The 25796-nt window shown below is 36.4% G+C and overlaps 1 protein-coding gene across 1 annotated transcript in view; it reads right to left on the minus strand.

The window, feature by feature from the left end:
- CCDC73 (coiled-coil domain containing 73) overlaps nucleotides 1–25796 on the minus strand; it is a 74880-nt gene that overhangs the window by 46394 nt on the left and 2690 nt on the right. Inside the window, exon 2 of the mRNA XM_082760753.1 lies at nucleotides 8604–8748. Within this exon, the coding sequence (XP_082616879.1) occupies nucleotides 8604–8735 (132 nt within the window). The 5' untranslated portion in view covers nucleotides 8736–8748. The remainder of the gene's footprint in view (nucleotides 1–8603; nucleotides 8749–25796) is intronic.

Consider the following 25796-nt stretch of genomic DNA (forward strand, 5'->3'; position numbering starts at 1 on the left):
CTTATGCATCTTAAAAAAAAAAAAAAAAAAAAAAAAAAAAGACTCAAAGACAATAAAACAGACTTGACTTTACTTCACAGTTGAAAAATAATTGAATATCCTGATCAATCAAGTCACAATATTGAGATGAAAAGAAATTCAGCGAGCTGCAACAAATGCATCAAGAATCAATGATTAATCAATGATACAGATAATCGTGGTAATGAGTCAGAATCTTTGGGACACTAACAATTTCACAATGACTTCATTCAAAGTAGACTGTTTACTTATTTATTTTGCCTTCTCCCACAACAGCTGAAAATTTGTGCCAGCTATTCTGTCCTTATTATAGAAAGTGAGATATTTATCCTGACATTTTCTGCCAAGAAGCCTGCTGATTTGTCAGATCAATATAAAAAATCAAAGATAATTCATGGATAAATGACACATTTTTGATGAGATGAGCTACCTGAAAGTCTTAGAAGAACATTATTGAAGTCTAAAGTTCCTTCACAATCCAGAAGATGGACTAGGAACAATTAGGAAGGTGTGTTACATCTGTGCTGACACAAGCACCTTGTCAAGAATAAAACTGCTACTGTGACAATAAATAAGATGCATCTGTTGTTAATCATAGTTCCTAACAAGTTATTGTTTTCCCAAAAGACTGTGGTATTAAAGTCAGATTTTCCTAATAGGAATCACCTTCCCTTGTAAGTTTTTTTTTTTTCCTTTTTAAATAAAAACACAAGCACTGGCCTTCTTTTACAAATACCATACTCAAAGGAAGAGCAACAGATTCTCCTCAAAAAAAAATTAATCACAACCTCTCTCAAGAAAAGTACATAGGCCGTTTATGTATATCACAATAAGCAACTCACTGCTGTCCTGTTTATATAGAGAGCCAAAATAATATCCTTTAAGGGACGTAAGACCTAGAGCTACACTAATGTGTTGCTCTGAGCTTCAGAAGGCCGATTTCCTGCCTTTTCTCTGCAGTGGTCCTTACCTTGAACAAGTGACTACATTAAGGTTAAAAAAAAAAAAAAAAAAAAAAAAATAGGAGAAATTAATCTCTTGATACCTGTTAAGTAAAACTCCATTGAATTGCAATACCATTAACTACTGTTATGTGCCATAAATTACAAATTGAGAAAACAAACTACTGCTAGGTGAAGTAAAAAAAAAATAAAAAAAAATCAGAAACAATAGAGAAAGAAAATGAAGGTTTTACTCCTTCCTATCATGAAGCAGATAATCCAAATATTTGGCTGCAAAGAATGACATATGCTGCAGCTAAAACATGCAATTCTTCCTAAAACCCTGTGCAAAGGAGAGGTTTAAGTTTTAAGTACAAGGATATTTATAGCACTTCAATTTGTGCAAGAGCATTTTAAAGAAGGCTTTGCAACCCTTTCTCACTTAGTGTAACATTTGATCCATAGTCCCACTGTATTATCAATAGAAGTTAAATGGCAAAATATGTCCCAAGGTGATTTAACATAGGTTTTTGACAGTGACATCTTTTATAGGTTTTAGGGTCAAAACTGACTTCCTTGATTGCCAGGCAGTTTACAGGCACATGTGTGGACAGAAATAACACACACTTCTACCCACAGGAGGCTACTCCTAAATATTTCAGGAGTTACCTGTTGGACCTAAAAGCATGCCTCTACACTTGTGTCAATGTTATATGTAAAATATTAAACATACTTTTTAAATTAAAATTTGGTTCACAGAGAACTAGAGAAGGTGTTTAGATTTGTTCCTATGATATGTACTTAACAGGTTATAGGGGGAAGAGATCCCTAAAAATTTCTTATGCCTTATGGTAAAAAAAATAAATAAATAAATAAAAAATAAATAAATAAAAATAAATTAAAAGAATTGAAAAGGTAACAGTGTGTCTCTATTCTGCCTTAACAAATAGTACTTCAGAGTTGCAATGACTTTGTTTTCCCATAATAATCTATAAGCAATTAATGATAATACATTCTAAGTTCCCTGGAGTAACAAAAACAAACTAGGTTGACTCACAGCTTCTTACAAATCTTAAGCAAGTTGTGCCACTAAACTACAAATATTATTAAAATGATACATAATTAGCAAAAGTTTTGTACTGAAGTGTAAGATCATAAAATCTGACCCTTAAAGTGGGTTACCTAAATTATTCCTAAACTAATAAAAATGCGCTGCAGTTACAATTCTTCCCAGACTCCATATTTCTGCCACTCCCCTGGGCAGGCACCAGCATATCCAGAGGACAACTAACCTGGGAGAAGGATGCAGCCAGTTCTCCCACGGGTCAGATCTAGCCTGCTGGAACACAAATATTTGTACCGATGCAACAGACGTAACGGGAACACATTGCTGCTTGTGATGTAGCAAGGACTCATCCACACAGACAAGAAGACTGCACCCAGAATATCAGAAGTGCCTGTGCAATCGAGTCCTAGTGTGCTTTTTCATAACGTGCTACCCAGTTTTTCAAGAATATTCATTATTTTGAAAACATGAAAACTAGTCATTCTATGATTATTACATTTTTTCAGATCTATGATTGTAACTCTCTCATTCTCTTCTTAATAAACTCATATAGTTTGTTATATTTGTTAAAATGAAAGCCTAAGATTTTTTTTTCTTGTAAATTCTCTAAACTGTGACTAGCTTCAGAAAATACAACTCTGAAGATAAACTGATAAAGAAAAAAGATTAACATACGCACTTGGATTCCGACCTCACTAAAATTAATAGCAAAAATATCACTAATTTCAATAGTTGTTGGAGATCAACAAGTACCTATCCATATGAAACTCATGAAATAAAGGGAAAGAAAAAAAGCAGCAACACAATAGTGTTATAAATTTCTGACAAAGCAAACTTCCATTCATATACACCAGGCTTACTTAAATGTAACAGTTACCTAAATAAAACTAAGCCTTTAGTATCTAGAAAATAATAATAATAATAGTACAAACTAATAAAAATATTTGTATAAAAATTTGGATTGGCAGACTATTGTAATCAAGCATATACACCATTTGAATTTTAAAATGTGTATTTTAAATCTTAATGAGTACACAAATTGAAAATTTTACAGTTGATCTTGGAAACAGCATGTAAAATTTAAGCCCTAATTATAAGTAATAACTGCCATATCCACACCAAGTCCTTTACATCTAACTACATAAATACAAATTTGAAAACGGCATTAAATTCCACTTAAATGAGCTCTTTGCTTTGAAACCTAAGAAGGATAAGAACTGAAGTCCTCTAGGGGAACAACACTCCAACTTACTCCCAGATTATAAAGGAAAATCTGGAAGCTCTCAAAAATGTGTATATATGTGTAACTACTGTTGAAAAAAAACAATAAACATAATAAATACTTAAAGTGAGAATGACAATTATATGATAAGCGTTTTCATGTGAAACCGCTAACAATTATAAGCCTTATCCATCATTTTTACTTCTTTCAAAGGACATTTATAGTTTACCCATTTTGAAGTGAAGGCTTTTAAAACTTGTGAAGCACTTTTTAAAAAAGTTCCTACAGCTGTTTAATAAGACCCAAACATTTTTGTTATACTTGGGAGCATAACGTTGTATATAACTTTGATGAGGTATCGAAAAAACACAAAACCTTAAAAGTGTTCATTTTTTATTAGATGCCTTAGGACTACATGGATTTAAGTGTTTTTATAAAAAGACTACCATAACAATAAAAGAGGAGTAATTTGATGGTTTATTTACTCGTTATAACCTTTAGAAAGTGTCAAGCCTTCTTTAAAGTGTTTGCTTCAGGCTGTAGTTTTACAAGATGGGCTGTGGATTGGTCAAGCCCCCTCGATTCTTGACCCTGAACAGATTTAGGAACGGAGTACAGCTGGCTCATGTCCAAGCAGCCAAAACTGCTGTTAGGTACTTTTATTATCTTTTTCGAACTCATAATCTACCTCCTACGAAATTGCACATCCAATTTCTCATGCAGCTCAATCAAATAGTACTTATAGAAACTACAGTTTGTTTGTTTCATGCTATAATTAGGATATCCTTCATGAACTAAACAGTCAAGCACAACTTTTAGAAGACTGCATGGATACTCTTAAGTTCCTCCTCTCACTAATTTCCTCTTTTTACTCTATGGTTTAAAAAAAAAAAAAAATTCAAATCATGCTCATCACTATACTTAGTGCTTGCTGGCTGTTTGAATTGCAATAAATCTCACCAAAAATCTTTCGTTTCCCTGACATCCTCTTCAGTTTTACAAGTCATTTCTGCCTTATCCCCCTTCTAAAAAAGTAGGTGCACCCCTCATTGACTCAAGGTACAGTATTGAAATATCTTTTTTTTTTTTCTCCCCATGATTCTACTCAAAGAAGATTAAAGATACCTGAAGTCCAGGCTCTTTTGCAAGCAAGCAAGAAAACAAACACAAACAAAAACAACACACCGCAAACCAAAACAACAACTAACTTGATTTCTGCAACAGTTCCATCAAATCCCACAGGTTTGAGTTCTCAAAATAAATGGACTCCCCTAAGCAGCCTATATCACTACTGCAGGTGCCTCTGGTGCCATTTTTAACTTCACTGCCACTCTGTGCATCAGAAGGCAGAGTTCTTCTGCAGAACATCCTTCCAAGAAGGTTCAGCTTTTGTATATAGTGTACTACTACATACTATATGGTATATTACCATAACAGTATACTACTGTTAGTTTAGGTCTAGATATAGTACAACCAGTATGACCATAACCGGCAAGTCCACCAATGTTTTAATACCTCTAATAACTCAAGCTTAGTCTTTATGGTTCGCTTCTCCTGATGAGCAACTTTACGGTTTTATCAACTTAGTCTTCACTTAGTATTGCAAACACCAATTTATCTTCTGGGCATAAGTGACATTTTCAAATACTAACCTACTGCTTTCCATTTGCATCTCAATACTGAAGTCCACTTGCCCAAGTTATCTGTGAAGCGCTGCTAAATTCATTATTTAGCCCTGCTAGAACAACTACACACACCTCCATTCTGTCTCAGGTTTTGCATGGCACTACACTGTGCAGTGCAAACCCCTTCAGATTTTCCAGAAAGCACAAGTATGTTTTAGGAATGAAGGAAACGGAAGAGAGTGGTTAAAGTGGGAAGAGCTCCTTCATGACCTCTCTGTAAGAAAACCTAGGAAAAAAAAAAATAGAATAAAAAGCAACTAGAAAACCTAGGCCCCTGTTCTGAAGAAGTTGGATTAGAATAGCCAGAGGGGAATGTTTATTCTTGGTAATTTTTACTGAACAGAAGAAATCTATTACAGAGTCCACAGTATTAAACTGACATTCTGATGTCCTGGTTAACAATCAGAAAGGGCTTCAACAGGTGCTTGTTTTCAGGTATAGAATCGTGTCACTGAAAGTTATCCCTTGTACTAAAGAAAAACACTAGTAATTTTTTTGAAGTTGTCACTAAATTCAGTCTTTTTTGTTTGTGCTCAGCTAATCATCACCTACACTTCTCCAACTGTTACCAGAAATCCCCATATCCTCTGTATTAGAATACACTTCTATGCAAATCAGGAGGAACACCCTCAATTTACATTCACATTTTTCCCACTAAGGATGTTCTTCTGTATATAGAAAGAAACTCAATGCACAACATACACGCTTTATTGTCCTCATAAACATTGTCTTCAAACCTACTGTCGCTGTTCTATACACATCATACTTCAGGAAACATAAGAGACTTCCGATTTCACTTACTTCACAGCAACTTTATAGCATTAAATAGACAATATTTATCTGTTAAAAAGAGGATTGCCTGATATTACTCAATGAAATTAGACCAAATGATTGCAGAACAATGCTGAGACACTTTGGAACAAAGTGATTTTTTGTGGTGAATACCACATTCATTTGGCTGATTGCCGCGTGATGAGTGGGACAGCTAAAGCATCAAAAAGAGAAAAGGATGTTCAAACACTATCCCTGGGGGAGGGGGAAGTAATAGTTTAAATATATACATGAATGCAATGAGAAGCTACAAAAACCTAAGTCTGTTCATATTAAGAGCACATACTCTCCAAGCAGACTAATGAATAAAGTGAAGCTCTACTAAGTTTAAGTAATGCATTGTCTACAACAAGCATGTGCACTCACCATCGACAAGCTGCGACTATATCTGTAAGATGACAGACTACTCATTTACTTGAAGAAAAAAAATTAGAATTATGAGCAAATCCTCCAAATTATTTTTGAAGTTAATTACAACTGTACATGTAACAAAGTAAAAAACGTGCTTTGAAGTAACTCAATGCACTTATTTAAATAAGCACATTCAGAAAAATCAAAAAACCAATTTTATTGTATCAGGTATGGATTGAATCAGTTCACAAAATATTTTACTATTTGTTTAATTTTTAATCTAACTAGCTTTGCACAGATTATTTCACCTGTGAATTTATTTTTATAAGTTTGAATTTATACTGCAGTACAACCTTATCCAAGTTATTCAAAGCAGTTTATTAAACCCCAGATATATGGTAGTTCCTGTCATGAAGAGAATCCTGTCCAAGTGACAAGCAAGATCAACAAAGGGAAGAGAAACAGAAGCAAACAGATGTAAGATCTCTCATCTAAGGTCAAGCCATAGGTCAAATACAAAATCGAAAGAAAAACCCATTACACTTGGCTATACTGCCTCCACTGGGTTATCAATTTGCTACAAGCCTCCCAAGGAACTTGGAAAAGAAGTTTGAAAAACAAGTGGCAAAGGAATCAAGAAACCAGCAGAGCTTTAACTCTGCTATCTATTTAGCAGATGACACTGGTTTAATTTAGTCCATTTTGTCATCATTCATAGGAAAACTACCACAATGCAAGACAAGCACTGCAATTCTCTGGGTTCGGATTGTATTTTGGTGTGTGCACTACCTTTTCCTCAGGATTGAATATAAATTTACAGAATAACTCTGCAGTGATTGGATTTGTAAGACTCTTAGAGCCAAAATCACCAAAGGATTTTGTAGCATTGTTCTTTTAAAGCAAAACATCTATAAAGATTCTACTTTAAAAAAAAAAAAAAAAAAAAAAAAAAAAAAAGAGTGGCCATATTATTTAATTACCACTGCATGTTCAAAATATTAAAGTTTTATACTCCAATTTTCAAACATACTAAGCCAGCAGACCTAAATTGATCATTAAACCCAACAAAAATGCATGCAGATACACTTTAGGTTTTCCAATTGACTAGGTGTAAAATGCTTAATTTTTTTGACATACAATTCTAATTAAAAGCAGGTAATTTTTTTATTCTTTTTTTTTTTTTTTTTTTTTTTTTTTTTTTTTTTAAGGAAAGTACAGATGTTTTAGCAACTGAGTAGCATGTCTTATCTATGGAATTGGTTCTTGGAATTAACATCAACTTTGAAATGAAAAGAACCTTTAACCAAAAAATTGCTTACCCTCTTGAGGCAACATTCTCTAAAATACATCACTTACTCTTGTGATATAGCAGACACAAAAGCAAAAGACAAAAACAAAAATATCCCCAAAGATGAAGTTCATAGCACTACAAAATTTTAAGACTCTGACAAAAGATATTAAAAATGCGTAGTTATGTTAACAACATAAATGGAGTCTAGCTAATATCTTAAGGTACACTTCAGTAATAATTACAGAAGGTCTTTAGGCTTTAATTTTTAATACAAGAATAGGCTAGACTAAACATCATCATTGTAATAAGAGTTTAGGGATGAAGCTGTGGTAAATTTCAACAATACTGCACCAAAAAAATGGGATTGCGCACTTTTCCTTTGATTTTTTATGGCCGTTATTCTTTTGTTTATATTTTTTAAAGAGAGGATTACAGCATTTAACTTAGATCAAAATAAGCATACATCAAACATGTCATCGATACTAATATTTTAAAGTAATAATACAAAGCTTTTGAACAGGTCAAATTCATCAAATGAAGAAAGACGTACTTTAGATCTTCCAAAACAAAACAGTTCAGAAATGCTAACGGAAGAAATAGAAGAAAAAGCGTGTACCCATACAACAATTGAGAAATTAACCACAGAAAAACATAGCTGCCTTCAATAGTGCAGAAACAATTTCACCTTAGTACTACATGATGACCCTACTCTTATTTCAAAAAGATCCCCTACCCCACCATACTCATATACCAGTATTGTAGGGCTCTAACCTAGTAGTTTAATACTTGATTTACCATGTGCTAAACAAGAAAGACTTATGGAGTTGGCAATGACTTGGATTAGCTTTTCTTCCTTTCCTTAGCAGCAGCCACACTGTAAGAGAAGAATCGACTACTAGGAAATACAGAAGCAAAATATAGATCGCTTTTGTATATAGCCTGGTGATCAACTGTAGCAGCCTGTACATAATTATAGGAAAGTCAAATTCATTATTTCCACGCAACCCTGTTGTCTTGTGCAGCCTACACAGAAAATTTCAATTGTGGACGCTGCCTAAGCCCACGTGATTTTTTAAAAGCGTATTTGTAGTTGGTGAATTACTTAAAATACAGTATGCAATTTACCTATACCTATGCAATGCTTTCTATGATTACATACAGGAAGACAGAAATAAAACATCAATATAAAAACGTTTACCCTTCTTATACGCAGTTCTTCTATAGCCTCCAATAAGCTTGTTTTAAAGTCTAACAGCCGAATGGAAATCAATGTCTCTGAGGGACTCTGAAGATTGGAGTCAAGTGTCTGTGGTTTAAAGTCTTCATCCATTCTTACAGATTGTCTGCAAAATAAAAGCGTACATTTCCTCTTCAGTTTATCTTTAAGAGGATATTCAAACCGCAAAATTGCAAATGTGGAAGCAGATTTTTTGAAAAGAATAAAACCACTCATTATAGCTGTTAAGCAATCACTTTTTCCATTATAAATCTGTGTGTAATATCGTAAAAAACAAACAGCTTTATTATTCATTTGCCATACTCTTTTTTTTTTTCCTCTTTATTTTGGGCTTGGTTTCAGTTTTAAATGAAGAGTGATGAGCACGAAGGAAGTAGAACTCCTCCCTCCCAGAGCTACTGCCCTGCACTGGCATGAAGGTACTGCAGCTAACACGGCAGGCCATGAGAAGCATAACACTGCCTACCTCACGGTGTTAAAAGTCATGAATCAGGCTGGATTTTAAAGATCTTCCAACTGACTTGAAATAATGAACTAGAAGTAATATTTGGGATTTCTGCTTGTAAGAAGAAAACTTTTCCTTCTATTCCCATGAGATCAACTATCAACGTTGGGGCTTTAAGCTAGCTACACCAAATGTTGTTGAGTAATATTAGTGCAGCTCTTCTAAGACACATAAGCCTTCCCAGGGACAAAGTGTGTTTTAGTGACACCAGAGAGTACTACAATACTTTTGTCAGTTTTGTAGATCAAATGATGACTGAAAAGCTAACAGTACATATTTCATTTGCATTTTGCAGATTTATTTACCCGTCTATATAGACAGACACATATACACACACAAGACTTCATCTCCAGCAGCGTGCTAGAATGAACCCAGTCACGTACACGCCTTTAACGCAGCCCTACCCTGTCCCCAGAAAACTCTGTGGGGGTTTCTGCACCACGAGCTGAAGAGGCTGGGGCAGAGCGCAGGAGTTACGACCGACCTGGCCACTGCTGCACAGCCCTGGGGAAGGAATTCCTGGAGGAAGAGCGGAGACCTGGTCTGTATCATGGGGCCATAACAACCACAAATCAGGACACACTGCTTTTCCTTCTGTTGTCTAAATAAAACCCTAGCATAGGTCAAATTTAAGCTGCTTGATTGTGGGTAATTGATTGATTCCTTGCTCGGTTGCCCCACCACAAGAAGTTATTCCAGCTAAGTTACTGAAATTATGGTTTTGCTAAAAAACAGGAAAAGAGTCTGAAATATTTAAATTGCTTTGTTAGCATGAAAATATGTGTTTGAAGGACTTCTAAAGGAAAAGAGATGCACAGAAGTCTGAATAAGAACAACGTACAAACATGTACAACTTCAAGCAATTTTATTATTATTTTTTTTTTAATTAAAGCCCCAGTTAAAAAACAATTGTAGCCAAAAAAATTAGAATTAAATCAGCCCCTGGAAAGCACACATGAATTCTTTCATCCAAGTTCCCAAAAACTGTTCCCTACTGATAGATACTGTACCAGTAATTCATAAAGCACAAACAACATTTTTATATTATACCAAATATTGGGAGGTTATCACAGCTACAAAGCTAATAACAGCACTGATATTAGGCATAGTAAATTAGGCATGAAGCCATTTGATTTCAATTTTAAATCCTGCTATATTCTGATCTGAAGGGTAAAATTTTGTGCATATAACGTTAAGACATGATACATGCTCTAATTCTATTGCTGTCACCTCCCATCACACCTTGGAGCTGGAGGACTCTGCAGCAATGGATTTTCACGCCATAGTACTGTTACCCCATGGAGAACTGGTTGCCTGTTTTATCAGAGGAAAAGAAAAATAATTGTGCTTGCAAAAAAAATTGATACAGAAAAATGACTTCCTAACTCTGGGTCCCACCCTACAAAGGAGGGTGCACTTGAGCTTCAGTTATGAAAGGATTCCTGTTCAAGTTAACTGGTAGAACTGGTGCACTAACCTATGCACACTGAGGTTTGTGATTTTCTTTGCCATCACAGAAGTGATTTGTGAATTACTTTCTTAGGGTAATATTTTCAAACCCATGTTACACACCGAGGGATGGAATAAAACAGGCCTCAGGCATCTCTGGACATTCCCCCAGCTCACTGAGCTCAGCAAGAGCACTTGACAAGCAAGACATCACCTCCCTAAAGCAGTGAGAAAGGATAAAGGCTTTTCCGAGAGAAGCTCATTGAGTCTTCACCCATCCCTTCATCGTGAAGTACCATTTCCTCACGCGCAATTTGTACTCGTTCTGCTACAAGGAGGTCAGGCTGCTTTTTCTGAGGCTGCAACAAAACGCTTCACAGCCTGCTGCTGGGAACTGCAAGGCACAGTACGTGTTACACACGCTCCCTCTCCTCCTCCAAGTTGAGCACGAGACACCCCTGTGGTGCCTCCGCCACAGACATCAAAGAACTTGGTTACCTGCTAAGTAGTTCACACCGTGCTCGGAAGAAAGAAACCTAGACAAATTATAATGATAAAGGTACAGAATTTAATACCTTAACGTATCTGCCGTATACACTGGTAAAATGCCTACTTTGGATATTTCATTAAAACAGCTATCTAGAGATACTATGAAGACACATGATAGATAAGTGCCTTTTTGACAAAGCAAATACAAGAAAACCCCTGGTGTAACTAAAGCTATTCCTAATTAAGCAGGTGCATTTTTACCTCAGTTATTGGTATTTGTCAGAATAATTTTAAAACATTAAAAAAAAAAAATACTCTGGAGCATACACAAGATAACATTCTAGAAATTAATAAGTAAAAATGAATGAAGTTCTAATTCTGAAGTGTTTACCACGTTTGCTTTTCCGTTACTTGTTTTATGCTTAACAAAATAAGGACAAAAATTACTTTTTAAAAAGCACATTATAAAATCCATTTTAACACAATTTTAAGCGCCATAAAGGGCTTTATATCTTTCAAAAGCACTTATTAAAAATTACATCTTAAATACCCTACGCTAGAAAGTAAGTTAGCCTATAAGCCTGATAGGGGTCAGGGTAATAACACAGAATGAACAAATTACACTGTCATTCCACTTAAATTATTTAAGTTATTTAATTTGACCTGTAGATAGTCTCTTGTCTTCTCATCATGCCTGACTTTTAAGTGGGAGGTCTTCATTCATGATGATCCTTTAATGGAAGCAAAGCTTTCTCCATTTAACCCATGGTGTTATCAATCATGTACAGGGATAAATGAGGCTGTAAGATTTTGCCAGTATCACAAATGACACTGTGACCTGAGGCCAACATCTTTATTTGCTTCTCCAGTGATTCACTTCAGCAGATATTAACCAATTTTATAATCCATGAAAGGCAAAATTAAAGGACACCATCCATAAAACAGAATAATTCCTATCAGCAACAAAGTGATGTCTGTATTATCTTATAAATTATATGGCCATACAGTGTGGTAATGTAATGAAGTAAAGATGGTAATAATCAAATGCCTAGGGCAAATGCTAATATGCATTTAATCACACAGCATGAAGCCATTTGTCACTACAGTTGAATGCATGTGTACATAAAATACATGAGTCACGTCCTTATTGTTATAGAATAACAGCATCAATTTCACACTATCATTTTACCACAATAACAACCGTAGGTTTTGATATTAACTAAAACATTCCAGCACCAGAAGTGCAACTGATGGCAATATCTTTAAAAAAAAAAAAAATATATTTTGAAAGACATTCCTCCTACTGCTATTCAACTTAACACATTTGAATACTGCATGTGTGCAGAATTTTATTACTTTTATTTTTTTAAACACCCCCCCACCCCCCTTCAGTACATTTTAGCAGCACCCTGAGAGGCTTTTTAGAAACAAGGTAATTTATGGCATTTCAGCCTAGGCTGAGTCAACTCTTAGGTATGTCTCATCCTGGATAAAGAATTACTGATTTTCACTTGCTTGTTTATGGGTATTTACAGATGCACAAACTTCAGATGCGGGCCACTAAATTTGATGTTTTAACTGTAATAAATGCTTCTGTGACAATTGGTGAAAAGCAGTCCAGAAGTTTATGCAACTGAAATACATTTATCCAGGAACATAAAACATCCACATGCATACAGTTATGCCGAGTTAAGAGCTAGCATTCAAATCTGAATATGCCAAGATACTGCATTTACAAGATATCAGTGGTGCAGTAGAACCACCAAGTTACATTACAATTTAACAAGCGTGTTCCACATTATCACATTGTACTGAAGCGTAGGATATTGTCCACTTTTAAATCACTTTTAAGAAGTCTTCCTAAATAACAATGGCACAGTATGACTGAATTTTAAATAAGATGGTACCACTGTTAAAAATAAAAGATCAAACCACAGAGGATAAGGTTACTTTCACAATCCTTTAAGCCCCCGAACAAGTTTAGAGGCACTGCCTGATGCATTAAGAGCAAGACAATGCCTCGTGTATACGTCTTCTCTTCCTAAGGAAATGCCTTTTCTTCTGATACCGTTCAAATTATCTGCTTTCACTGGAAAGAAGTAAAAACAGATTTGACTTTACCCTATTCTTATCCTAAATTAAAAATGTGGGATAAAGCCTTAATTTCTATTCTGAATTGACTAGAAATTAGACAAGTGTTCCGCTACACCAAATGGGCATAACAAGCCTTTAAAGATCCCCCTTTATGCTATGAAGGGCTCACCAGAAAGCACTGGGGGTGAAGCAGGTGTTCCAGGTTCCAGTCATCAAGTCTGCCTTACACCTTGCTGATAAACCAAACAGGGCTCCTCTATGAGGAGAGAACCTGCTGACAGTGACAAAGCTTGGATTATAACACAGCTTGGCATATCTCCTACCTAGGGGAAACAACAAGGCAACAAAACTGAAATACGCTACATAATGTGAGAACCATACACTTGCTCAGAATCCATTATGTAAGCATTTAACATGTATTTTACAAGATCAAGAGAGTTGCAGTGTTTTGGAGTTCTTAGGCTTGTTCTGATAAAATAATATTCAAAGACAGCACTCTCCCTATTGTAATTGTGTTTTTAGGAAGAAAACACCAATTTTAAACTCAGAACATTTTTGTGGGAAGGGTTATTTATTTTAAATCCTTCAGCAGCTGAAAGATATTTTCTGTGGATATGCTTGATATTGTCTTAATTCATTTTTCTACTTCTGGATCTACAGAAAAAATAAGTTATTTTTCCACTTTCAATAGAATTTTGCAACACTTCTCCATCCCACATCTTCAACAAGAGGAAATACCATCCCCTTGGGAAGAACGACTGCCTTTCTGTACACCAGATACCACCCGCACCCAACTAACATGCTGGATTTGCCTACGAGCAAGTCATCTTCAGATCCACAAGGTGAAACACCTCAAAGAGCCACAAAAGCCACACTGGCAGGTTATCGCCATGCCTGGGTCTCCTCTCAGCTTCTAGAGTGCTGACAGTGGGGCATCCTGCCCCGGAGGGACACACAGTAAGGCAGAACACTCCTGTACAAAGGGTATTGGTTTAATGCTCTATTTCGTATCCTTCTGGGCTGCACATCTTTCAGGAATCATCTGGTTTAGCTGGGAATGGCTCCATTCAAACGTACAAATCAAAAACCAAATAACCTAGACATTTCACACCTTTTCACGGTTCTGGGGAAGAAGGTAGCGCCTCAAGCACATCCAGAAGTAACACGCCTACACCAGCAGGGCACTGTTTAACCTGAAGTATTTCCTTCCTAGTACAAAATCTGTCATACAACTCATTTTCAATACTTTCCTCCACAAGTGAGTTAAAGATATTAAATGCATCTATCCATTGTCAGCTATGATTTATTGAACTTTACGGTAAGTCAAGTGGTACTGTCAACGCAAGATACTTAACTGTCTAGCTTATGCTAATTTCAGATAAATATTGACTTATCCTACTATTCCCTAGAATTTTTTATCCACGTATTACTGAGATGTAAATCTGGGGAACATACACTTACTATAGTAACAGCTGCCCTAGGTTAGGCAAAGGGTCTTTCCAGCTTGCTAATTCATTGACAACGCATAAAAGCCCAGTTGTGACTCTTCTACTAAATGGAAGAGAACAGGAATTTTTCACCTTGGCCTTGCAACTACAGGACTCTGAAATTAGCACAGAGCACTAATTCGGATCATGTGTTGCTTTTTATACAGTCAAGTAAAACATTTCTACCAGCATGCAATTTATGTCGTGACAGGGCACCTTTGGGTGCTGGTAGAACCAGGCTGCTTCAGCACTTCTCTGGAGAACATTCTCCATCCCCTTAACTAATAGATTAGTAAGAAACATCACTGGATCTTCTCTTTTGCATTAGCTAGCTCTATCCTTCTTTATCGTTTTGTAAAATTAGGGGTTACACTTGCACTAATTTACCTTAGCATAGAATTGTCTCAAGAGCTTATAAAAATTTTTGAAACAAAGACAGCAAATAAATGTATTGCTTGTTTCGCTAAAGAAAGAGAAGATGTTCTTCACTGCTCTAACAGCTGAAGAAATAAAATAACAGATTTATTCCCCCTTGTAGAGATCCATTATTCAGCACATTTTATCCAAGGAACACATTTGTGAACCTGCTACTATTTCCCCTTTTCCAAAGGGGAAAAACCACCACCCAGTCCTAGTCACATCAAGCTGCCCTCATCTGTCATATTCTGGTCCAAATTCGATAGTACTTGTTTAAACTCAAAGTAATTGTAAAGGTTTTTATTCTGGAAGATGTGCATGTATTCCAAAGCCAAAATCCAGTGAATTCCTGTCGGATAACCCAACCGAAAACCCCGGGACAAACAGACACAAGGACCAGTGTTCTGTGCCGTAAGCCAATTTATTACTGCGTGACATTATCTTATATAGTGTCAAAGTGTCCCGCCCAGGAACCCAGGACCCCACCCACTGTGCTCGTGGGCACCCCAGACCCTTCCCTTCGTGCACACAGGCACAACCCAGAATAATCCCACAAGTCCCTGCCAGTGAATTTCCTTTCCAGTGAAATATGGTGTCTGGGATGAAGGGGGTAAGGTAGTCCAACATTACATCCTTAATGCAATACAGTTGTCCTAAAAAAAATTCCTTAGCAGCTTTGCTGACAAAAACCTCCTCAGATACCACCATATTGTCTTACGTTACTAGTACCTCTCTACAAAATGTCATGCTTTAATAAAATTGTGAGAGAAGTATTGGCCAAATAACTCTTGGATCTTAAACCCCTCGGGTTAAAAAGTAACAGGCCTGCATTTTTTCCCTTTTCCCTAAAAGTTTTTGTGCTATTCTGTAAGATACCACTTTCCCACCTCTCAGGTTCGACATGTTAGTGAAGCTACTGATAAAGAGTATAGATAGGTGAACTATCCCAAAATATCATCAAATGGTTAAGATCTTTATCTGTTTCAACCAATCTAAATAAAACTGATGTTTACTATATGCAGACTCAACATACAACAACAAAAAGTGAGGGAAAATGAACAAAACATTCCTGACAAGACCAAACTGACGAACCAGAAGCCATGTGGGAAAGTCTCTCCAACTCAATTTTTATTTTATTCCACCTTCAAAGCTGGATTTTGAGTAATAATAAGCATTTCAAGCAATCAGTGTATCAATTTACCTTTTTGAATCAGAATTCAGTGAAAAGATGCTCAAACGTGGAGCAACCTGAAGTGAAATTTTTTGAATATTTTGTCAGGTACTTCAAAGTTAGCTACCTGTTGAATTCTGGATGAAACTTAAAGAAAATGGAACTGCTTGTTCAAGCATTGCATTGCATTGCTTGAGCTCTGCATTCATTCACACACACACACATGCACTAAAAGAAGATGACTTCAGGAATCAAAAGAATTTGATAAAGACTTAAAAGGATTTTTTTTTTTTTTGATAAAAATATACAATCTTCCAAAAACTAGCTAGCCCAGGCATTTTCAAAAAACAGATTATTTAAAATTTCCATAACATGCAAGTTTGTTCACAGGTTAATAAACACAGAAATAAGTTTTCTGAATCCTTACCTTCTGTAATCAAAACCAATTATATAGTATATTTTATCTGTCTTTTATAAGACAATACTATGGTTTAAAGAAAAAATAAAGGTAAAAGGATTTTTTTTTTCTAAGCACAATTAAAAATATTACTAAGAAAATAGGAGCAGACACCTCAACTTTTTCCAGTAAAATTTAAGAAAGAGAAGAGGACGGTTACAGTAAAAATGTGCATGTTCTTCTAACCCTCATGTGGGATTGAGTTCTCTTCTCCCTAACCTTTCCGTTCCAATATTTTTCAAGATTTAGTCAATGTCCTTTTAAGTATTAGTGTAAAGGCATTAATTGTTCAATGGATCGTTAGCTCATGGGAACCTCATTTTACCCAGATTTTAGAAACAGCAAAATCTAGAGATCATTTTACAGAAACGCAGTACATCTGTTGGTCTTGCACACTGAATGATTCAAAGTAGCATACTTTTTATTTTAAGCCATACTGCCACCTAGTTGACAACCTAATGAACTGTGCTGGCCTGAAACAACGCACTGTAATTACAGCTAGAGCCTTTGAATAAAACTGAATTGTTTTCTAAAAACATGTTTGTGCAAGGATTAAGATACCAGGAGCAATGAGCACCTCAGCTAACTTTCTCATCTGTTAAAAGCTCTCTGGCAGTACAAGAGCAGTTGCAGAGTTCTGCACAAAGACCAAATTTATTCAGGTAGCACTATGATTTCGTAGTTCATACTTCTTTGTAGTTACAGTCGTGAAATAAATATACCAAGTATAAGTCAAAGCAATATTTAGACTCAATACCATCAAGTAAGGAATTAGTCTAAACATAACAATAAGCTGAGGAATAAGCAGTGTATTGTTACGTAAACATAATACACTGAGGAAGGGATGTAAGAAGGGATGTAACGCATTAAAGAAAGTTGGTTCTGAATGATGCTTCCATAAAACATGTTGAGCTGTGGCATTTTTCTCACATGGTGGGCTCATTAAGGGCAACAAACTGCTCTCTTAACCAAATTTAGTCCAAAAAAATCAGGGACAAGTCAGCAAGAGAAGCACCTGCAATCTTTTGTTCCCCCAAATGCAGGCACTATTGATGTTTATTCCCAAAGTTTTGGAAAGGAGTTATGTTATCTTCAGAACTAACTCATGGAGACTTTTTTTTTTAATGTGTCTAATAAAGTATTAGTTTAAGTAATAGTTTTTCTTCTACAAATCCTTCGAGACAATTTACAATAAAGTTGCTATTAAACATTTTGGGATTCTTACAGTAAAACCTCAAAATGAATTAAGAGTTTACTGAGGTATGGAAAAGTTGTTTCTTCTCTGCTCATGGAGAATGTTGATGTTGGTGAAGAAGGTTCCTGCCTCTGAGAACAAGTACCTAATCCTATATATTTGCATCCTGCTATAGGTTACCGTGAGGACATCCCTGCAGCACGTGTTTTGGAACAGCTCCCAGTGGAGGTCAGAAGCAGCAGGAGATGGTAAGGAGCACAGGAGCTGTCTCCTCCTTGTCCTGCAGCATGCTCAGAGCTCCAGAGACTGCAGAAGATGAGCAGACCTTCCCCTGCATTGGGTACCCAGTGTAATATAACAACAGACACAGCCCTAGGCTGATTTCTGCAGGAAGGGAGGCAGAAATATTCTGTGCATGTTTCTCTATGAATACAAGACAGTACTTAAAGGCAAAAGGCATGAGAAGCCAAAATAGCAACAGTTTGGCAAGAAGTAAACTTTCTTAGTGAATTATTACAGGTTGAAGCACTCTCCTGCTGGCTACACATATAGTTATCTTCTCAGCTAGAAGAACCATCGCCTTGGCTATAACAATACGCAACTGGCACTGAGGTGTCTGAGGGACTAAACCAGAAAAAAAAAGATACTGGTTTCAAGCCAGCAACACCTCAGCGTAGTTACCTGTAGGCAAGAGACACGGGAACTCAAATACAAGTGGCACAAGAATCAAACTACGTGATGGTATACATGAAAACACCCAGAGAAACATGTGGGAAGATAAATACTCCTGCTCTTGTGCTCCTTGTTTGGACTCGGGCTGTGGAAGGTGGCGCTGACAGAAGAGATGCGCCACGTATCAGCCATCTCCTCACAGACCCCCAGCGTTGCAAAGCCTGTCCAGAGGCAAGTAGCCTGACTAGAAACTTCAGCAAGTCATTTGAAGACTTTGGATGGGACACTGCATAAACAAATCCATGTGAAAAGATTAAACCCTACACGATAAAAAAAGAGGAGAGCGAGAGTGGCCTCTGGGCAAGGCCCAAGTTTATTAACAGTGCCAGGGCCCTCCACGCTGAGCAGCGAAACACCTTTTTTCCCCTGTCACCAGTGATTCAACCACCCTCACCAGGTTCAGAGTGGGCAAAACCCCAAAGCTGCCCCCCTTGGCCCCTCACCAGGCGGTGGGGTGCAGGCCGGACATGCCGCACCCACCTCAGGGCCTGCAGCTGGGCCCTGGGCCTGCAGGGGCAGGCGAGTGTGAGCGGGGACCCCCATTTCCCCCTCTCCTCTTCGTCTTCTGGCAGGGACACCATCTTTGACAGCACCACAAACTTCCACGAAAGCACTATTTCTGTACATTTTATAGTGAAAGAGTCTTTCCATAAAGTTCACAGCGACAGCTTGGTGCATTTAACACCACACAACCTGCATTGTAGGGGAAGATCACGCTCACTGGGAAGGAAGTTGCTTTTCATGAAAATCCAGTGATTTACTTGGCACAACCCTGAAATATTTATTGGAAGCAAAGATTCCAGGAAACGTAATATTTTCCAAAGCACAACTCAGAAAGCATTCTTTGCCGAAGGTTTGAAATACGCCATCTAGATCTGAGTGCCACCGCTGACCCCAGATTTATTCCTGTCAAGGCCACGGTTGGAAGCTAGGAAGGGAGAGCGGAGGGCTGACCTCTCTCCTGCAGCTTTGAGACAGTGCTACAAAATGAACACCAGATTGGTGACTCTCAGCCATTAACTGTTGGCCATGACAGCTGTTGGAAATCACGTTTGCGACTCTCCACAGCTTTCCAACCTTAGAAAGTACATTTGGCAGCCTAAAAAATATGCTGCACAAAACTTTGTTGTTGCTTTAATATTTTCTGCTATGAATTCTACCGGTGTCAGCCATTACATAAATTTTATACTAAATTTGAAGAAAAGAATTATTTATAAAATATGTTTTTGTACTTAATATGTCAACGACATTTGGCTTTCTAACAAAGCCAACATATAACTCATATCTTCAGCTACAATCTGAAATCTGTATCCATCTTTGGTAATACCTGCTTTAGATGAAATAAAACGTATACTTGCTGGTGAAGCACACTGGTCAAATGGTGCATGTTCCAGCAAATGCTTTTTCTTTTTCAGCAGATGCTATTACTACTGACAGTATTCCAAGTAACTTGAAATATTAATGCAATATTTACTTAGCAACTTTGGAACCTGTCAAATCGTATTTCTGTGGTAACATTTGCAGTTCAATCAGCTTTTTTTTTTTTTTTTTTTTAAGTTCCTTATATTCAGGAAACTTCTATCTGAAGCTGCAGAAGAAGTGCTACTGCTGCACAGAATGTGGCCGGTCTGTTATCAGGTTTATTTATATACCATGATGATCCTGAGATTATATTCATCCTCACTAATGTGAGGAATTCAATCTGAATGGAAAATTTCAATACCTTTTCTGATAAAAATGGGTAACAACCAAACATGGTTCTACATTTTTACATACAAAAAAACTCTTTGATATTTCCCATGGGAATTTGGGACTCCTGCTCTCTGCCGAGCTCAGATCCCCCATCCCACTGCTCCTCCTCCCACACCAAGTGCATCTATAATCTTCCTGTGCTACTTCTGCTCAAACCAAAGTGGGGAGGAGGGACATGAAGGAGAGAAATTCATTTCTTTCCATTGTCCCTGCATACCAAAATAAAGTTTTTGGCCTCCTACCTCCAGTTTTTAAATCCTTTCATTTTATATAGCCTCAAGTCCTTCCAACAAGACTTGTTGGAATTCCATCTGTCCTTAGAGTAGCTGTATGTTCATTGCTTCTTGCCCTGGATATATCCCCATTTTCCAAATTATTCCATGCTCACAGAAGATAGTAGTGAAAATTAAAAAAATAAAACCAGTAATATCAAAGTTCAATTATTCAACCTGTTGCAAAATCATGCCTGACCAAGCAATCATTTAAGAACTCACTCACCTCCCAGCTTTTTGCTGTCAATGGCACTATTCACAAGTTGAAGTGAAGTGCTTTGCTGAACACTCAACATCAAACATTTGCTAAACCTAAAAATATTTGCTACAAGTAACAAGTTTCAGTATCTTGGCCAGATTTTCAGTTTTTATCCGAACTGCATTCCTTGAAAGAATATTAAGTCTCAGTTCTCTTCCTTACATTACAAACTGCACTCCAGCTAGCACAGGTGGTGCTGTTAAAAAACAATCAAGCTGCTTATGTCAAATAAACATGGCCTTAAGACAAAAAATAATAATTTCCAGTACAGTAATTCTAAGCATCTCTCAAATACACATTTTTTCAAATACCATGATGAAAAAACAGATCAACAAGTTATTTTATACAACTCTTCTCAAATATATTCTTAGCTTGAAAAAGATGTTAATCAGATTCAAAAGTTATCAGATTCAAAAATAGTTTTAAAATAAGAAAACATCTTTCTTTTGTATTTAGGTCAAATAATAAGGATGGCCTTTTTATCACATTAAAAATAAATAAATCAAATACTACAAAGAAATACGATGGCAGTCCTTTTTTCCTCATTTTTCTCCCCCCCCCCCTTTTTTTTAAAATTATTATTCATTTATTAGGTACACAATTATTTTGTTGTTAGCGAAAAGCCAGAACGAGCAAATACCACAAAACTCAATGGATGATTTCAGTAGGAACAGTAGCATACTAGGGCTAGCACATACTGAAAAACAGAAAAAGAGTTAGTCTCTTTCAGTTTTGTTTTTCATAATTATGCTATACAAAACAAGCTGGTGTAAGAGGCTGGGGGGAGGGTAGGAATCAGAGGCTCTTTGGCTGAGTGGATGTGTTACATTAATTTCTTAATATGTGAAGGAGTGGATTACCCCTCTAACAGCAATGGGAAATTAGTTTCTTCATTTCTTCATTAAGACTGTGGGAGGGAAATTAATTTTCTACTCTGGTTTTCAAAATTAATTGAATATATCTTTATTAACATGATAAATATGTACACATACTTTTTGGTTGAAAGAATTCTCTAAATTAATCCTAAACAGACATTTTCAAAGCAGTTCGTTAGCACATGGATTTTTGTTTAGTTTTCTGAGGTTATATAAACATTGAAGAAATTGATCGCCTAAGTTTTAATAAAGTTATCTACAGAAAAAAGCATCTCAAAACAGTTTTTCTAGTATTCATTGAATAGTACATTAGTGAGCTTTCTTTTTTTCTGCTCTATATTTGTACCTGTGTTGTTGCAGTCTAACATGTGCCTAAGTGTTACAGTTTCACACGTGAGTGTATGCACCAGAAACTGTATTTGGTGGCTCTAACAGGAAAGCCCAGTTCCTGAAAACATCATCCTCTTAGCTTGAAGGTGTCTAGATGCCTCCATGTATCTGTATATTCACTTAGGTGAATTTACAAAGCATCTCAAAAGTTGCTCACTTCATTTCCTACACAGTGTTTTTATATCTGTATTGTAAACATAGCTCTTATGGTGTAGTTCCACCACTGCGTCATTCTATTCTTTTATCTACATTCTGTAGTATTCTTCTATATACAAAGTCAATCACCTCAGTTATACTAATGGCTTTTTGATTTAATCTTCCACTACATAAATTACAATCGTATCCTCTAACGTCTTTCAAACTGAAAAATAAATCAAGCATTTTTTCTAAAAAAAATTAGGTTTTTAGGTACTGAAACAAACTATCAATGGCTAATTTTCAAACTGTCTGAAGACAGCAAGGCAGGATGCTTTGATCAGACATAAGCTGCAGAATGAACACAACAATATCACAGCAGCCTCAAAGAGCCTATAACATAAGGAAAGTAAGATCTTCAGGTTCTTTTGGCCTAAAGGCTAAAAAGCATGGGAAAACTCCTAATAGCTTCTTACAACTTAATTTTCCTCAAGTATCAAATGCATTATACAGGGAATATAACTTGAAAACAAGTCTTTTTTTTTTTTTTTTTTTTTTTTTTGACTTAGTCTTCATTGAATGAGGGATAAGTCCATGCTATTTTATGGGGCCTCTGTCTCCCTAGACAAATAAGTAATCATGACCAAAACTATTCCAATTAGGCTACCTTCATTTAATCTTTTTTTGTTTTTTAAACTTATACGGTTGACCTTGCAACTTCTACCAGCTTTCACATGGAGTGTATTACTCTTTTCTTAAGAGTCTTAAGAAAAGAATCAGAAAATTATTTCTGTGAAAGGTCACTGCAGTTGCTGTAACCCAAATGCAAACTCTAACCTCTACCACCAATTCCTAAGTCACCATTTTCTGTTTAATAAGGTGCGTAATGGTTTGACAGTCTTGACTTGAAAAAAAAAAAAATCACCTTGATATATAAAATAAAACTATAAATGAAAGTTTGACTCTGTGCATTCACAGACTATCTTCACAATCCTTGAGAAACAATGACCTTTAAGGAGACTGTCCCAAATAATCGGTTAGATCTTTCAGATGTTCTTCTGCCTGAAAATATTACCTATGTGGCTGGAATATTTTGCATTCAGTTTCTATGTTCAAATAATTCAAAAAAGGTTATTTCCTAAATTACACACAAAAGACAGGAAAATACCCACATAGGCAATGGAAATTTGCCTTTGCAGAAGTTCCTCAAGTCACCTCCATTTCATGGGCTCCACCTTAATTCATATTAATTGAAAGCTGGAGAATTATTTTAATTGAATTGTTCTGCACCAAGAAAAGCAGACTACAAGTAAATAAGCAAACTGGGGATACATTAGAGCTGATCTCCTTCCTTAGGAAGTTAATAGGAAGTTTACGTTTGGCTGGTCAAGAAAAGAACATCTTTTTTATAGACATAGATCATAGGAATTAAATAAGCAAAGTTTATAGCAAACAAAATCAAGACTGTCTCAGAAATATTCACACAATATAATTCAACCTGTTTAATCCATTTTTACCAAAATAGATCTTCTCTTTGAGAACTGCTGACAAGGAAGTTGCAAAACACAACCAGAAGGAAGAAGCAGAACAAGTTCCTCACTTGTTTTGATAATTCATTGTTTCATTAGTAGCTTAAGAAACCTCAGCAAGTCCACAGAGCATCTTTGTTAACATGTTAACCATAATTTGCAAAGACAAAATTAGTTGCACTCTTTGCCCAGAGTTAAAACAATTAGATGTCAAAACAGTTCAGCTTTAACACAAGTAAAAAAAAAAAAAAAAAAAAGCTTTAATCTCTTTTTTTTTTTTTCCTATTGTTCCTACTAGGGGAACTTAAAGAAGCAGAACAAGTATGGATGAAAAATAACTAGCAGATGAGATCTCAGCCACCTGAGGAAAAGCCAATGGCAAAACAATCTATCTGTCACCAAAACCTTTCCTCCAAAGGAAGGAAAAATCTCTTATCCAACCTGTGATTTGAACAGCACAGAACAGAGCTCCTTCCAATAGTGTAACACTTATGAAAATTTGAAATCTGATTTTTTTTTTAAGCTAGTGGTGCTGTTTTAGTTACCTCATGTTCATGGAGGAGGTTGATGAAGGCCCTGCAATTCTCCATGTCAGAATGCCAACACAAGCTTCTGCTTCTGTCACAGCTCCAACAAAACCACCACATTATCCTCTCCAAGGACTTTAAAGAAAACACACAAACACAAAACAAAGCCACACAATGCAAACAAAAGACAGCATGCTGCCTGAGATCAAGGAAACTTCAGAAGATATTTAATAATCCAACACACAACCTCAAATTGAGGAGGAAAAAAAAAAAAAAAAAAAAAAAAAAAGCTTTTTATAGGAAGTATCCTCAAACTCTTGGTCTTGAGCCAGGACTCAGTAATTTTGTCCCATAGGTAACAAACTTGGGATGAATGGGGCAACGTAAGACCATGCTTACTTAGCACACACCCACCTATAAGTCAGATGAGAATGGCAGTGCACAAAAGCCATGAATAGTTAGAACACAAGCCCAATGCCCAGACTTCCAGCCCAAAGATATCTCTTTCCTTCTTATCATATGAACTTCCTTGCTTAAAGAAAAGAACAGCAGCACAGTTGGAGGTGCCACAGCAGTCCCACAGCATACCACCCATCTTCATGAGCCATCACAATGATCTATGGGATCTACCATGTCATCTACCCAGCAGTTTCTCCCGAAGCCAAATCGTTCATCGCTGGTGTTCTTCCTGAGCTACAGCATTAGTCAAATAACTACTTGGTTGCCTGCGTAGGATAAACTAGATTATGACTCTGAGAAGGGTCATTAGTCAAGCATTAAAGAGTTTAGCATCCTTTGCGAAATAGCCTGGCTTTGTTGTAAAGCACCAGGAGTCGTACGCACATCCGGGATGTAGTCACAACTATTCTGTCAGAAATGAAAACTGCCGTTTTGGGGGCCACAAAACAAAAATAGCCATAAGATGTTATACCCGTTTTCCTCATTTAACCTCTCTGAGAAGAGGGAGTGCCTACCTAAGTTCACCACATATTTCCTTAGATCGGAAAATAGTTAAGGCAGCTTGTAATCATTGACCTTAACATAAAAAAAAAAAAAAAAAAAAAAAAAAAAAAGGCAAAACAAAAAAAAAAAGCTTTCCTTCAGTCTATTATATGAATTTTATTTATTGTTTAGAACCTGCTTTTAGACCTTTGCAAAGACTACCTGCATTGTCAGACCCGTGCAGGCTGTCCCTGACACAGACCTCGCTCTCTCATTCAGGTTAAAAACCTCAGAATTCTCACCAACTGCTTCCTCCAATTCAATTAAATTCACTTTTTTCTTTATCTGGCTATGTAGTATCCCAGCCCATTTTCTAGAAAGCATAATTGACATAAAAAGAATGGCATGTTACCATGTGCAGAAAAAAATATATAGGTGGATCAACACCACTGTCTACAAAATCAGAATTAATGAAAA

Source organism: Aythya marila (genome assembly GCF_965140915.1).
Source record: "Aythya marila genome assembly, chromosome: 5".
In the NCBI taxonomy this organism is placed as follows: domain Eukaryota; kingdom Metazoa; phylum Chordata; class Aves; order Anseriformes; family Anatidae; genus Aythya; species Aythya marila.